The 14,306-nt window shown below is 38.7% G+C and overlaps 1 protein-coding gene across 1 annotated transcript; it reads left to right on the top strand.

Moving 5' to 3' along the window:
* Nucleotides 1–2,014: 2,014 nt before the first annotated feature.
* On the top strand, nucleotides 2,015–3,825 carry LOC126799342 (cytochrome P450 93A2-like). The gene is made up of 2 exons (XM_050526526.1): nucleotides 2,015–2,992; nucleotides 3,095–3,825. Exons 1-2 carry the CDS (start codon nucleotides 2,081–2,083, stop codon nucleotides 3,722–3,724), a joined length of 1,542 nt encoding a protein of 513 aa, XP_050382483.1. The 5' UTR covers nucleotides 2,015–2,080; the 3' UTR covers nucleotides 3,725–3,825.
* The last annotated feature ends 10,481 nt before the right edge of the window (nucleotides 3,826–14,306 follow it).

Genomic DNA, 14,306 nt, shown 5'->3' with positions numbered 1-14,306 from the left:
CGGAGAGTTGAAGACCACGTCACCGTGGTCTCTAGTTTGACGACTCGTGCTACTTGTGACATGAAAGGGACAAGGAGCACGGCGTACTGCATCGGCAAAGAGTGTAGCGTATTACATCAGTATAATTCACCACGTTAACATTGTTCTTGGGTGCTAGCGATGAGTTTGGAATGCAAGTTTCTTCTACGTGATCTTAGAGATATCAAGTAATTGCATATCACTTTGCAGCCATAACTCATCTGATTTTGAAACTCATTCTTTTGAAAAAGATTTGTTTTTATAATGATTGATTTAAATGAATTGCCAATATCAGATTAAATGAACTCACATTTTACAAAGCGATTTATATTATTGATGGTGATTGATTTTCTTTTATTGTAATTGAGTTAAAATAGGAGAGTCATCTGTTTAGGAAATATTTGTATTAATCATGATGGATCTTGATTAATACAACTTTATCTTGATTGATTTGAAAAGGGAATTTTATCTCATTTGGTTATGCTTTCAATGGTATTGTGTTATGAATTATCTTTTCCTTATTGATAATCTTTTTATTAAAGATATTTCTTTATTGGATGTCAATTAAGGTTTGGATTCTCAAATCAAAGAGGAGTCTTCACTCCTATATATGTTTGATAACAAAAGACTTTCAGTTAGGTTTTTGGACGATAGAAAAAGATATTTATGTTTATCTCTTTATGATGTTTTTATGAAAAACCAAAAATTTTTAATAGGGTTTTTGCATGAGAATTTGTTAAGTGCTGTATAGTCATAGTCTGCATAATTGTTTTAACAAAACTCTATTCATTGATTGATTGTTTATTGCATCTTACATTTGCTTAAGTGTTGAGATCAGTGAGACTTTTTTAAGCAAGAAGGCGTGTTCAGATCATTCATTCTAGTGAGAAGATTGAGTTCAAGTGTGTAGTATAACTTAGTCATATTTGATACAAGTTGGCTTGTAATGCTAGTAACGTGATTTTGTTGAATATAACTACTTGTAGAATTTGTAACCTTATTTACTATCATAGTAGATTTGATATCGTGTAGACTACGTGAAAAGTCTCGTAATGGTTTTTACCTTGAGGAATGTTTATACTGTAGTTAACAAATATTGTAATCTACTGTATTTGTGTGATTGCTTGACAATTCGATTGAAAGTGTGTTTATTTCTAACCATGTATTTTCCTTAGCATTGGAACTCATAGGTGATGGCGGTAAAAAAACTAAAATTCTTATGTACTCAATCGCTAATCAACTACTATTCAATTCTCTCTCTAATCAACGTTATAAGTAGTATCTTGTGAGTCGAAAAAACAAACTAACACATACAAACGGAAGACTATGCCACAATACCAAATGATATAGGGTAAAGCTTTCTCCTCTCTTAATATTTCAATTCTGTTCTTTTAGTCATTATCAATAACATTTGAAGTCATTTTCTCAAAAGATATATCTGATTCCAAAGCCCGAAATACAATATTGCTTGGGCATTATTTGTTTCGAATTCATACAAGAAATAATTGAAGAAGGACTGGATGACGAAGAGGATGGATTGTGATTTTGAAATTGATATTCTACTTATAGGGATTCTTAATCAAAAGGACTCAAACTGATCAGTATCAACCAAAAGGACCACAAAATAAAACCTTTTATTTTATATTGCATTATATGTATAATTTGCAAGCCAGGACATTCGCCAGCATACAATAAGTTTCCAACCACTAAGCTTACGCATGCATAATTTGATTCTCATTAAGAATGATCGAGGGAGGACGATGTTTGTTGCGAAACTCATATACTTTTCTTCTAATAATTAAATATGTCGGGAGATCACAAATCTCCCAATTGTTTACCACAGAAGATCCCATATTTGCTTACTTCGTAAGTTTGAAAATCTTGCTTAAAGATATAGATCATGCATGCCATACATCGATCTTCAGCCCCACCTGTCTATATATAAATCCGATCGTCACAATCTAAATAGCCATATATTGCGGTATACTTCGCGAGTTCTTATTAATCTTATACACATTGTATTCAATCTTCTCTGGTAAGCACTCATTGCTATTTAACCATTATGCGGATTTTCCATGAATACCTTGTTCTTCTCCTCATATGGTTGGTCTCTTTCATCCTTTTCCGAACCATCTTCAGCAAAACTCGAACTCACCGCCATTTGCCTCCCAGTCCACGGGCCCTTCCCATCATCGGACATCTTCACCTCCTTGGCCGAATCCCTCACCAAGCTCTTCACAAGCTCTCAATCCGACACGGACCCCTAATTCACCTCTACTTTGGTTCCAAACCTTGTGTCGTCGTTTCTTCACCCGAAATGGCCAGGGAGTGCCTAAAAACCCATGAAATGTCCTTCTTGAACCGGCCCAAAATGACTAACGTAGACTACCTTACGTATGGCTCAGCCGACTTTGTCATGGCACCTTATGGACCTTACTGGAAGTTTATGAAAAAGCTTTGCATGTCTGAGCTTCTTGGAGGCCGAATACTAGACCAAAACCTACCTATTAGGCAGGAAGAGATAGAGCGATTCTTACATGTCATGCTTAAAAAAGCCTATAAGGGTGAACAAGTCGATGTTGGCGGAGAGCTTGTACGGTTAACAAATAACATTATCTCGCGGATGGCTTTTAATCGAAGGTGTTCGGTCGATGATGAAGAAGCGCACGAGGTGAGGGAAGTTCTGGAAGAGATGTGTGAACTTGCCGGGAGGTTTAATTTCTCGGATATGTTTTGGTTCTGCAAGAACTTGGACTTGCAAGGATATGCAAAAAGGCTTAAAAATGTGCGTGACAGATATGACAAGATTATGGGAAGGATTATAGAGGAGCATGAGGAAGCAAGAAGGAGGAAGAAGAATAATTCATCGAAAGGTGGTAACGCAGTGAATTTGCTTGATATTTTGCTTGATATATATGAAGACCAAAGCTCAGAGATCCAATTCACCAGGGAGAACATAAAGGGTTTCATCATGGTAAGTTGTCTTTTGCATGCACCTTAAACAGTATCATATCTTTTTCTTATAAGCTTAATTTATTTAAGAAACCTAGCTAATATGTGAAATCTAATCTTACAGAATATGTTTGGTGCTGGGACTGATACATCATCAGTAACAATAGAATGGGCTCTTTCGGAGCTGATCAATCGCCCAAACGTGATGGCCAGAGCAAGGGAGGAAATTGATTCTATAGTTGGAACCAACAGATTAGTAACAGAATCTGATATCGCTAACCTTCCCTATCTCCAAGCCATAGTAAAAGAAACACTGAGGCTTCACCCGACAGGCCCAATGATCGCGAGAGAGAGCACTGAACATTGCACTGTCAATGGCTACGATATTCCGGCAAATACCAGACTGTTTGTCAACGTCTGGGCCATCAATAGGGATCCAAAGCACTGGGAGGAGCCGCTCGAGTTCATGCCAGAGAGGTTTTGGAAGAGCACACTGGATATGAGAGGGCAGAACTTCCAGTTTCTTCCGTTTGGGAGTGGAAGAAGAAGCTGTCCTGGAACTAGTTTAGCTCTTCAGGTTGTTCATGTAACACTTGCAGCTGTAATTCAGTGCTTTGATTGGAAGGTTGGGGATGGAGCTTCTGGGAATGATGTTAGGGTCGAGATGGAAGAAGGACCTGGGATTTCACTTCCTAGGGCTAAACCTCTGGTTTGTGTTCCATCGGTCAGGCTTCGCCTATTTTCATCGGTCTGAATTTGTGATGATCGATGTGTTGCTCTGTACGTCCAAGTGTACGTGCTAATGCCTATTTTAATTTGTTCTTTGTCTTCATTAAACGCGTACTGTTTCATTGTCGAATTAACAATGTAAATAACTAGATTGAGGACCCGCGCTTTGCTGCGATATATGTTAAACAGCGACAAGCGTGGCACGTGGACCAACTGTACTGATATTGTCCCAACTTAGCCATCTCACAGGTGTTGGGTTTTAATCACAAAATGACTCGGTACAATTGGTTATTATCCATACACTTATAAGCTTTATTTTCTTTGTCACTTCTTAGATGTGGGATCTTTCCTCTCCAACACGCCCCCTCACCTGCAGCCTAATTTTTAGGTCTGCACATGATAGATTAACATCCCACATACTGGGATGAAAGAAACTAAGGTCCAGTAACTAACGACACTTAGTGGCGATGCAATCGGAAATCCTCCGATGACATGACAAAGTGGCACCCAATTCGGGCCCACGAAAGATTGGAAGCGCGACTAAAGAGGGACCCGCTCTAATACCATGTTAAACAGCGACAAGCGTGGCCTGTAGACCAACTGTACCGATATTGTCCCAACTTAGCCACCTCACAGGTGTTGGGTTTTAATCACAAAAGGCCTCAGTACAATTGGTTATTATCCACCCACTTATAAGCTTTATTTTCTTTGTCACTTCTTAGATGTGGGATATTTCCTCTCCAACAGTATATATAATGCCACTCATAACTCGGACTTATTCCATCTAGTGTCTCATACAGTCATATCACTCGAAGCCTTGGAACTTTTACAGAGATGAAGAATTTACTTTTTGATAATTTAGATATTAAGGTAAATATAAATGTCTATGATCCAATACTATTAAGAGATAGAGAAGATGTGAAAGAATCGAATACAAAATACGGACGCTGAAACTATCTTTATAAATTTGTTATTATTAAGGTAAGAACCAATATTGTATAACATAAGCGATACTCATATACAATGCATTAATATTAACTCATCTCATGTTTGTCCTCAATTAGTTATCATAGAGAAGTCTAATCCAATATTGTATGCAACATGCCTTCTAAAGACTAAAAAAATATTATATGCAGGATTCAGAATTAGTCGACATACAGATGAACAATGGCTCCTCTAATCTCAATATACAACTTGCTTTGCTTTTGATTAAAAAAAACTTGCTTTGATTAGCTGAGAAAACTAATTACAATAAACTTTGTTCTTTATTCTATGTCACCATCGACAAAATCAAGGTGAAGAGGTAAAACCCAATGACACAGAAACAATAAAGATTGCCTAGTGAAACAGAATCTTCAGCCAAAGACTTAGCTGTATTGCCTTCTTGTATAGTTCTATCACTTAAACACATACCTCAAAGTTGTTGTTTAGCAGTTTTAATTAATTGAAAATAGCTTCCTCAAGCCTTTATTCTTGGAGAGATTTATCTTTCATGTCATGATCAAATAAGTTGCATCACCGTAACTTCTTCCTTGGATGTATGCCCTGAACACATGCAAAATTGCGAGCTCTTTTTATAGTTTGGGAACATCAAAACTAAATGATATAGAGTTAGCATTCTCAATGCTCACCATTTAAACAAATAGAACAAATTTGATTATGACATTTAATGCATATAATGAAGTCAATACTGGTAATTAAGTGGCTAATGGAACTATTCTATGAAGCAGACATGTGGAAGCATATCAAAAGTATAATTTTATCTAAGAATAGCTTGTAGATTATGGAAAGGGAGCTTCTATTCATACCTCCTAAAACAGCATTTAGACCTCCCTCTTTTCTCAAGTTAGTATTGACTTTGTCAACATATATGAAATTACCAAAAGGATATATAAGAGTGAACAAAAAGGAAAAAAAAGAATTCTAAACAACCTATTTTGCAGTAGCAAATATAAATGAATTTTCTTTTTTCGTCAATTCTTTATTTATTACAAGAAAACTTCCATTTGGAAATTGAAATAAGATGACTTATTTAATTACTTTTTTATTGTTAAAAAATTACAATAAATAATATTATCAATATTCATATATCAATTAAAAAGCTATATGAGTTTTGATAAACTTTGTTTAGGATATGAGAGACACAATTGTTCAATTGATGTTTGAATTGATGTTTGAATTTTTCATGTTGATTTTAATATTTGGTGAGTTCCAAATCAATGAATGAAAAAACAACAACATTATTAATTATAAATTTATGAGTGAAAGTGAAAACAAATTTGAGATAGATTGTGTAATTATTAAGAATTTTTCGAGTTGTCTATAATAATTGAATATTAGAATTGGAAAGAAATTAATGGATAGTAATTTAATTGAATTATGGACATTTTTGGAAAATTAATGAGGTCTAAATAGCATTTTGAGCATTTGTAAAGGTGAAATGGAGGTTTATTAAATAAGGAGGTCCAAATACCATTTTTGGAGGTATGAATAGAAGCTCCCTTATGGAAACTCACTCAATCTTTGAAAAGTGTGTAATGATATTTCAGGCAGGATTCCATAAGATCATTAACATGCAATATAGACACTTTAACATGCAGTATAGACGCACTCATCCACTTTGTTGAAGACTAACCCCTCACATCTATCGGTTAAATTGTGTTGATGGAGAATAATGCAGACGCTTTACTGAAGGATAGTGAGCACAAAAGTGGGATGGGTTCGTGATTTATTGCTTTTGCTAACTATCTAATGAACTTATAATTTGCAACAATATTGATAAATAGTAGATAAAAGCCCAACATATATATTAAGCTGAAATGTGTCTGTGTCTGTATTTGTATCTGGTTATCTTACAAAAGTTGACAACTAAAATGAGCTAATACAACGGAAACAAATTGATGTAGAGATATATTCCTGAACTTGAAGGCCGTCACAATAAGATAATGACACACTCTTGAGCAGAGCCAATGAGTAATTAATAAAGCTATCACACCTCTTTTGGGCATTCAGAATAGTCCTATAATCATCTATTAGACTAAACTCTCCAGAAGACAGAAAAAAGTTTATCTAAAAAAAAGTAAATGGACTTGCACTGATAAGTCAATAGCATCTTTTTTATTTTGATAAGTATTTGGCCTTGAAGATATTTATATAAAAAAGAATAAGACCTAATTACCCAGAATAACCCAAGCCGACATGTACGTAATATTTGTACCGAAGAGCGGAAATGAACTTTGATGCAATAAAACAGATAATGCATCAACTATCAAGTCAGTTTTCTTATTCCCACTTATAGATATTTTAGAAGCCAAATGGAAGCAATCAAAGTATTTTCTTGATAGATATTAACACAGAGGTCTAAAGCTGAAATGCGCATTTAAGCTGCAAGGAACAAACATGCCACAACAAACAATTACATAGTCCATAGTCCAAGCTTTGCCATTATGCATATATGTTTAAAGAGCTCACAGTAAAACAAATTGCATATGAATACATGAAAGATCTAATTAAAAAAACTTGTGAGACACATAAAGGCATTGCAAAGACACCTACCAATATTAACTTGTTGCTCCAAGGTCCAAATCTTCACTCTTGTGTAACTGCCCAAAATAAAAATGAAAATGCAAAAATACCAAATCCAAAAACTTCATTAAAATTGATAGCACTTATGTAAAATTCTATAAGGGTAGATAAGACCAACCTCATTAACACAATGAAATTCATATACTACTAAATCCTACAAAAACGATTATGTGCGATTAGATTTGTATAAGCAATCACAGCTCCAACTGTGAGACAAAAATAATCTAATTATTCCCATTTCCAGTTCGAAGGGCATCAATTCATAATATACAACTCATAAACGACAGACATAACTCTTAAAATGAAACTGGATTGAGGACCCGCTATCAGAGACCAATTATAGTTAAACTCAAATTTATAGGAGATGGGTTATCCCTCACACGAAATGACAAATTGAAGAAAAAAACACTAAGCTACAGAATTTAACATTTGAGGCTGAAACACTCTCATTTGCACCCAAATTATTCAAAATGCAAACATTAAACACATCACTTGAAAAGAATAAATAGCTGGAAACTAACTAAACTTCATAAATTATCACGAAAGAACTTTCCATAGACATTCAATGAACCCAGACAGCAACAACGTGTAAAGCTAACACTCCAGATAGAAGATATGGCAGCACACTATGTCATGTTCAGAAAATATATCACCATAAAACTTCTCAAAGGCATTCAAGAGATCTCGGACAACAAAAACATGTAAACTCAACAGTCCAAATAAAGGAAACAACTAAAGCTGAAAACAATTATTGCTTTAAACTTCCTCGAATAAAAAAAAATCCAAAGTGAAAGTGTGTAAACTTGAAACTCTAATAGCTGAGAAAAGCTAATGTCAAGAATTAGTATCCATCAGATTTCCTAAGAGAGAATAGGTGAATAAGTGACCGACAAACATTACGCATAGCATTTCAAAACCCCTCTCTCTTCTTTCAGCAGAATAATCCATTTACAACAGAAGCAATAATCATCTACAAAAATAAATTAAAGTAGATACAACTTTTATTTTAGTAAAGTGTAAAAAAAAACACTTGATTCCAATTCCCCTTGAACATTATAAGAAAGGGGCAAAAACAATCCAGTTTTAACAAAACTATGAATCACCCAATTGACACATTATCGAAAGCAAAGTAAAATTCAAATCTTTTACCCTCTATCCAATTAAGTGAGAGCAAGTAAAACCACTAACCACTCATCTGAGCAACCCCCAAATGCCCTTCGTATTGAACCCCCAACCCCAATTAATCTAAAGCCTCAGAATAATCACAAAATGAAGATAAAGAATCGAGCTTTGGCAATGGTGGAGTTTCAGAGATAAGATCTCAATTAAGAAAGTGCTATAAGATTATTGGGGGTTACTCATAAGATTAGCTACAAACCCACAAAAGCTCAAACAAAACCAACAAATGAAGAATAAAACTTTAAACATTATGACCACCCAACAAAATGGAGACAAAATTAAATCCTGGAAGAAACCAAAGTGGGTTGAGGAAGGTTGTTTCTCCATTCTTACCTTTATTCCGACCAGATAGAAGCTTCATTGCTTGTTTGGTTTCAGATGGACCCTAATCAAAGTGAGTAGTTACAAACTCTTGACAATCAATAAAAAAAATACTGATTAAGAGAGGAAATGAAATTATGAAAGACTGTACCTTATTTCTGAGCACCAATCTAAACAACTAACCCAAAGCACCTGAACAAATGAAACCCAAAATCAGAGAACCATATGTAAACCAAAGAGAAGATGAATATGGAGAGGAATTTGATTTTAGGGCACGATTGGAGTAAATTGGGGTTTTAAAAACCGGGTTAAGGGGAGAGGAGAGAGCAACCCGAAAATTGAACGAACCGAGAGGGAAGAATGAGGTGAACATACCTGAGAAAGAGAAGACCTCGACGTCTCTCTCTAGATCGTCGACGAAAAACCAGATGCTGAGAAAGGTTTCCGATGAATTCGATGGCCGATGAATTCTATAGCAACTGAGATCGCTATAAAAGCTTTCGGAGAATAAGACGCGGTTATATCGAAAGGAATGGCAAGACCGCAATCAGCACTAAACCGAGGGCAGCAACGTAATTTCCGCGCGAGCTGGGAACAATGCTTAGATACAGTGCACCGACCAACTCAAAAATAGTATATAGTAAATTGTGAGAAAATTAAACATTTAATCATTCCTAGTACGTACGTACTGGGGCAAATAATTGGTGTAAATGATTGCTTAATTAAGTTATTTCCTCTGATATTCAATTAGTTAGAATAATGCATGTCTACGGTGAAGCAAGCGATGTAAAAAATCGACGAATTTTGTTTAGGTGACTCATGCTAGCTATTATTCAAGATGCAAATTTTTTACTATTAATATAATAAATAAAACCGAACATGGAGATGGGTCTCCCAATTAAGCTAAATTCCTGACTCCTTTGTAACCGAAGATAAAACATTAATTTCATCAATATTCATAGAATGTTAACAATGCGAGTGGAATGATTTTTATCACTTCTCAATCATATTCAAATCATGTAACTGTAAAATACACAAGGGGCATAATTACTTGTACATAAATAACTAACATTTTGTGCAGAAGTCACACAACAATCAGCAACCTTTTCTTTGTGTAGTTCATCACCCGGTACTGTAAACATAAGAATGTCTGGCGATTATTTCTAGATCTCAACAGACCTTGAACACCCCTGGATTTAGAGTTTAGAGTACTAGATATGCTTGATGTCCTTAATTAATTATCTGACTACTCGACGAACATACACATATGTTTTTATATGAAGTAAACTATTAGTCTACTAGTAGTAATCAGGAACCAAAAACAATTGGCTGAGTTTACAAAGCGAAGGCAGAAGGCACTTCCATTTTTTATATCAAGCTGCTACGCACAACTTTTTGAAGGAAACATACCCTTAATTCTTGTTTTGCAAATTAGTTGTGTAAGATGAACATATTGCAATATATTGTTATTACATTCATCCCTTAAGATTTATTTTAACTAAAAAACTCTGAGCATAACTTTATAAATCCATAATAAGAACATCAAACGAAAGGCATACCATTTGAAACAAAAAATAAATAAATAACTACACTACATTGAGAATTAAGGTAAGCCCCCTTATGGGGGACATTTAGCTACTGAGTAAATTTTTTTGAGGTCTGTCCATTAATCCAGTTTGTCCGAGGCAATTCTTCCATATTATTTCTCATCCCCTCTTTGCTTGGATCAACACCGTATTCAATGCCTGACCTGGACCGCAAGAGCTTATTACCTGACGGCGTTGACGTACCCCCTATGCCTGTTGTTTGGGATGTTCCCAAGCCATTGCACATCTTCTCTTTCTTCCCTTTCTGCCCAACAGTAGTGGTGGTGCCGGTCTTCGAGCCTCTCAGTTTCTCCTTCAATGCCATCAGCAAGTTAGCTCCGCATCCTCCTGCCTTCTTGTTTCTTTTCTTTTCACAATTTCCCCCTGTAGCAGTCTGAACCTCCATTAGTGTACGTAAAACTGTAAATATCTAATATGTCTGACGTATGTCTGTCTTTCTGAATTGCACACAGAATGATGAAGCTTCAACCCTTGGACCAGTACTTATATAGGAACTGTTAACACTCTCCCTGACGAGGCATTTTCCGGTGAAAACTCCTCTCAATCTGGTCGCCGGACCGACGGGGAATGACCCAGCAAGGCCAGATTCCGGGTGGGCGAATTCGATCACCCCATCTCCAGCTCAGGTGTCACCACAGACGCCACTTGAAGCACCTCGTCAGAACAATAAATGCATAGTGTTCAGGCACATTCTTCCATATCGGGAATAGGAAATTGCACTTTTCTCAATGCGCTTACAAGGACCCGCCAAAAACTTTCAAAAAAAAGTAACGTATTCTTAAGTCCTTAACTTCTAAACTTGAGTTATGCCCCGGATACTAACTTAAGCTTCGGAAGGTCAAAGACCGGCGTATCACAAACCCTTTGACTTGACATTTATTGTGTGCAGATCTGACTGAGCTGACACATCAGAATACAAGCTATGAGGGGCAGGGTCCCCTGGATTCAGCACCCATAACATTTGGTACTAGAACGAGGATTCTCGTCAGCACGTCTCTTCCAGTTTTACAATGGTCACCCTAAATGATAATGTGAATCCTCCATCTCTCCCTCCTGAGAATGAAATAGTTTTGCTACGGCTGTACTCCGATTCAGAAACCACAACAGGAGAGCCCACCTGGATCCCGTGATGACTTTGGAAATAACACTCCTGGATCTTGCGAAGCTCTAGGCTGAAAGAGAGGGGAGGAGCGGCGAGTCACCCATGCTATCTTGGCATAGATGGAAGAGTTTGAAAGGAGCAATTGCTCTTCCGAAATACTCTCGAGAGTCACCTGTACACACACTCGAGCACACGATGCCGGCCACAACAATAATACCCGGAGAGCCGCTACGCCTGGGGCTGCCACGCCCAACGGTGCATATCTCCCAACTCTTAATCTCTCTAAGACTGGATGGACCGCCGCCGCCACGATATATAGAATGGTTGGAACCAGGGAATCACGAGACAGCCCAGAACTCCAATCAAGAGACCTCGACCGGGCCACCACCCGAGTAAGATCTCCAAAACAGGTCCTCCTACAAATGAGCGGCACTTTAAAGGGCTTGACTGCCAGGGTAGAAGGGATTGAGACCCGGAGTGTACCACACCTCTTCCATAGGGGATATGGTGGCCGCGCCGGGCCATTCACCCAGCAAGTACAAGCAGAGCGGTGACCAATTGGGGATAAGCCCTTTAAAGTCACCAAGTACAATGGTTGCTCCAACCCGTAGACTCATCTGGAGAATTTCCAGTCTGCTTTAAACCGTACCATGTACACGGACGCCATAACATGTCAGCTTTTCCAGAAAACCCTCACAGATGAAGTCTTGAGTTGGTTCTTGAACCTCCCACAGGACTCAGTGGACTGTCTTGGGCAGCTCACCGATAAATTCTATAACCGGTTTATCGTCCGAACCAGTATGTATCATACCACCAATTCTCTGTTCAAGATTCAGCAGCGGAATGATGAAAGCTTCCAAGACTTTGTATCCAGATGACAGACCGCCACGGCGTAGTAACATGACTTGGATTATTGAATCGCCGAGGAAGCCTTTGGAAAAACAATCTACCCAGGGGCTTTCCTTTTGAAGATCAACGAGAACCCCCCGTCTTCCTATGAATGGCTAATGGAAGCAACAACTCGGTGGGCTCAGGCTGAGTACCGCACCTATGGAAACCCCAATGCCACGGGTATTTCTTCCCAAGAAAACTCGACACGTGTGGAGCCAGACCGTGGGTAGTAGTCCGCCAAGGACAGGAGTGACTCTCGGGATGCGGGCATACTGGGCAGTCAGGGGGGAGGCAGGCGCCAAGACAGGGACCGCCAATGTTTTCACGAATCTCACAATGTTTTATGTTGAGATATATGAACGCCACAAGGACCTTCTGCCACAACCTCAGAGGAGGAAATAAGACAAGAGGCCGATCCGAAACACTGGGAAATATTGTGACTACCATGTAGACAGTTGCCACATCACGGATGTTTGCTATGCTCTAGCCGGGAGACAGAAGCCCGGGCTTCCCAGAACGATCCACTACTAATCATTATACATGTGGACCATTATTCGTGCCACCGGGCATTGGTCGACACCGGGACAACAGTTAGTGTCATGTTCATCGATTGCTATCGTAAGCTCCATAGGGACCAGGCAAAGCTTTACAGTAACCATGAGCCGCTTGTCATTTTCTTCGAGGAGATTGTCCAGCCCCTCGGGTCAAATCGCCTCACATTAACCCTCGGGTCAGGGTCCAAGCAGGCAAGGATCACCACCTGGTTTCTTGTTGTTGATTGTCCTTCCTCCTATAACATCATCCTAAGCCAGGATGTATTGTGGGGACTCCAGTGTGTAATCACTGGACTTATGCTTATCTTGAAAGTGCCAACCCCGTGTGGTATCTTGACAGTCACCGGGGAAAAGGGGGACACACTACAAAACCACTTCGATCTCATTACTGCCATGTATAACCGCCTTGAGATGATGCCCCTGGCCCCGATGGAACCTATCGATGATCCTCGAGAGGACTTTCGGTGGGGGAACCATCAAAGACAGGCAAGAAGAAACTCAATAAGCACCCACTGAAGTCTAGGCTAGCATTGATAGAGGACACGTAATGGGTGAGCCTCTCTAAGACACTCTCAGATCGAAAGATCCGGAACGAAATGGGTTTGGAGCCAGATCTTCTGGACCAGCTTGTGACATACCTCCGGGAACACTAACATATTTTTGTCTGGTCGTATGTGGACATGCTAGGTATTTCCACTTATTTCATTTCTCACAAGCTTAATATCATTGAGGGCTCCCGGCCAATAGGCCAAAAGCGCCAGATCTATGATCAAAAGAAGTATCAACCTATTTAGGTAGAAGTTTAACGCCTCCAGGACAACCGAGTTTGGATTGCTGAGTTTCCTGGATGTGTATTCTGGATACAATCAAATCAAGATGCACCAAGATCACCAAGAAAATACTGCTTTTGTGACTGATAGAGGCTTATATTGTTATCAGGTGATGCCCTTCGGGCTGAAGAACGTCAGAGCGACCTATCAGAGGGCCGTCACCCTAATGTTTGAGCGGGAGATTGGGAAGAACGTGGAGGTCTACGTGGACAACATGGTGATCAAGAGTAAAACCGCCTTGGGGCATATCGCCAATTTGGATAAGATTTTCTCCATACTTCTCCACCACGAGATGCAACTTAACCTCGCTAAGTGTGTTCTGATTGTGGCTGGGGGTAAGTTCTTGGGCTACATGGTCAATGTGCGAAGCATTAAGGCCAACCCAGAGAAGGTCCAAGCGATAATAGACATGGCGCCCCCAAAGACCAGGAACGAGGTTCAGTGCCTCATTGGCCGGAGGGTGGGCTTGGCTCGGTCCATCTCTCGCCTGAAGGACAAGTGTGCCCCGTTCTTCAAGATACTCCGGACCTAGCATAAA

This window comes from Argentina anserina, chromosome 6 (assembly GCF_933775445.1).
Source record: "Argentina anserina chromosome 6, drPotAnse1.1, whole genome shotgun sequence".
Taxonomy (NCBI): Eukaryota; Viridiplantae; Streptophyta; class Magnoliopsida; order Rosales; family Rosaceae; genus Argentina; species Argentina anserina.
The sequence above is the reverse complement of the archived record's forward strand: the minus strand, read 5'-3'. Positions and strand labels throughout refer to the sequence as shown.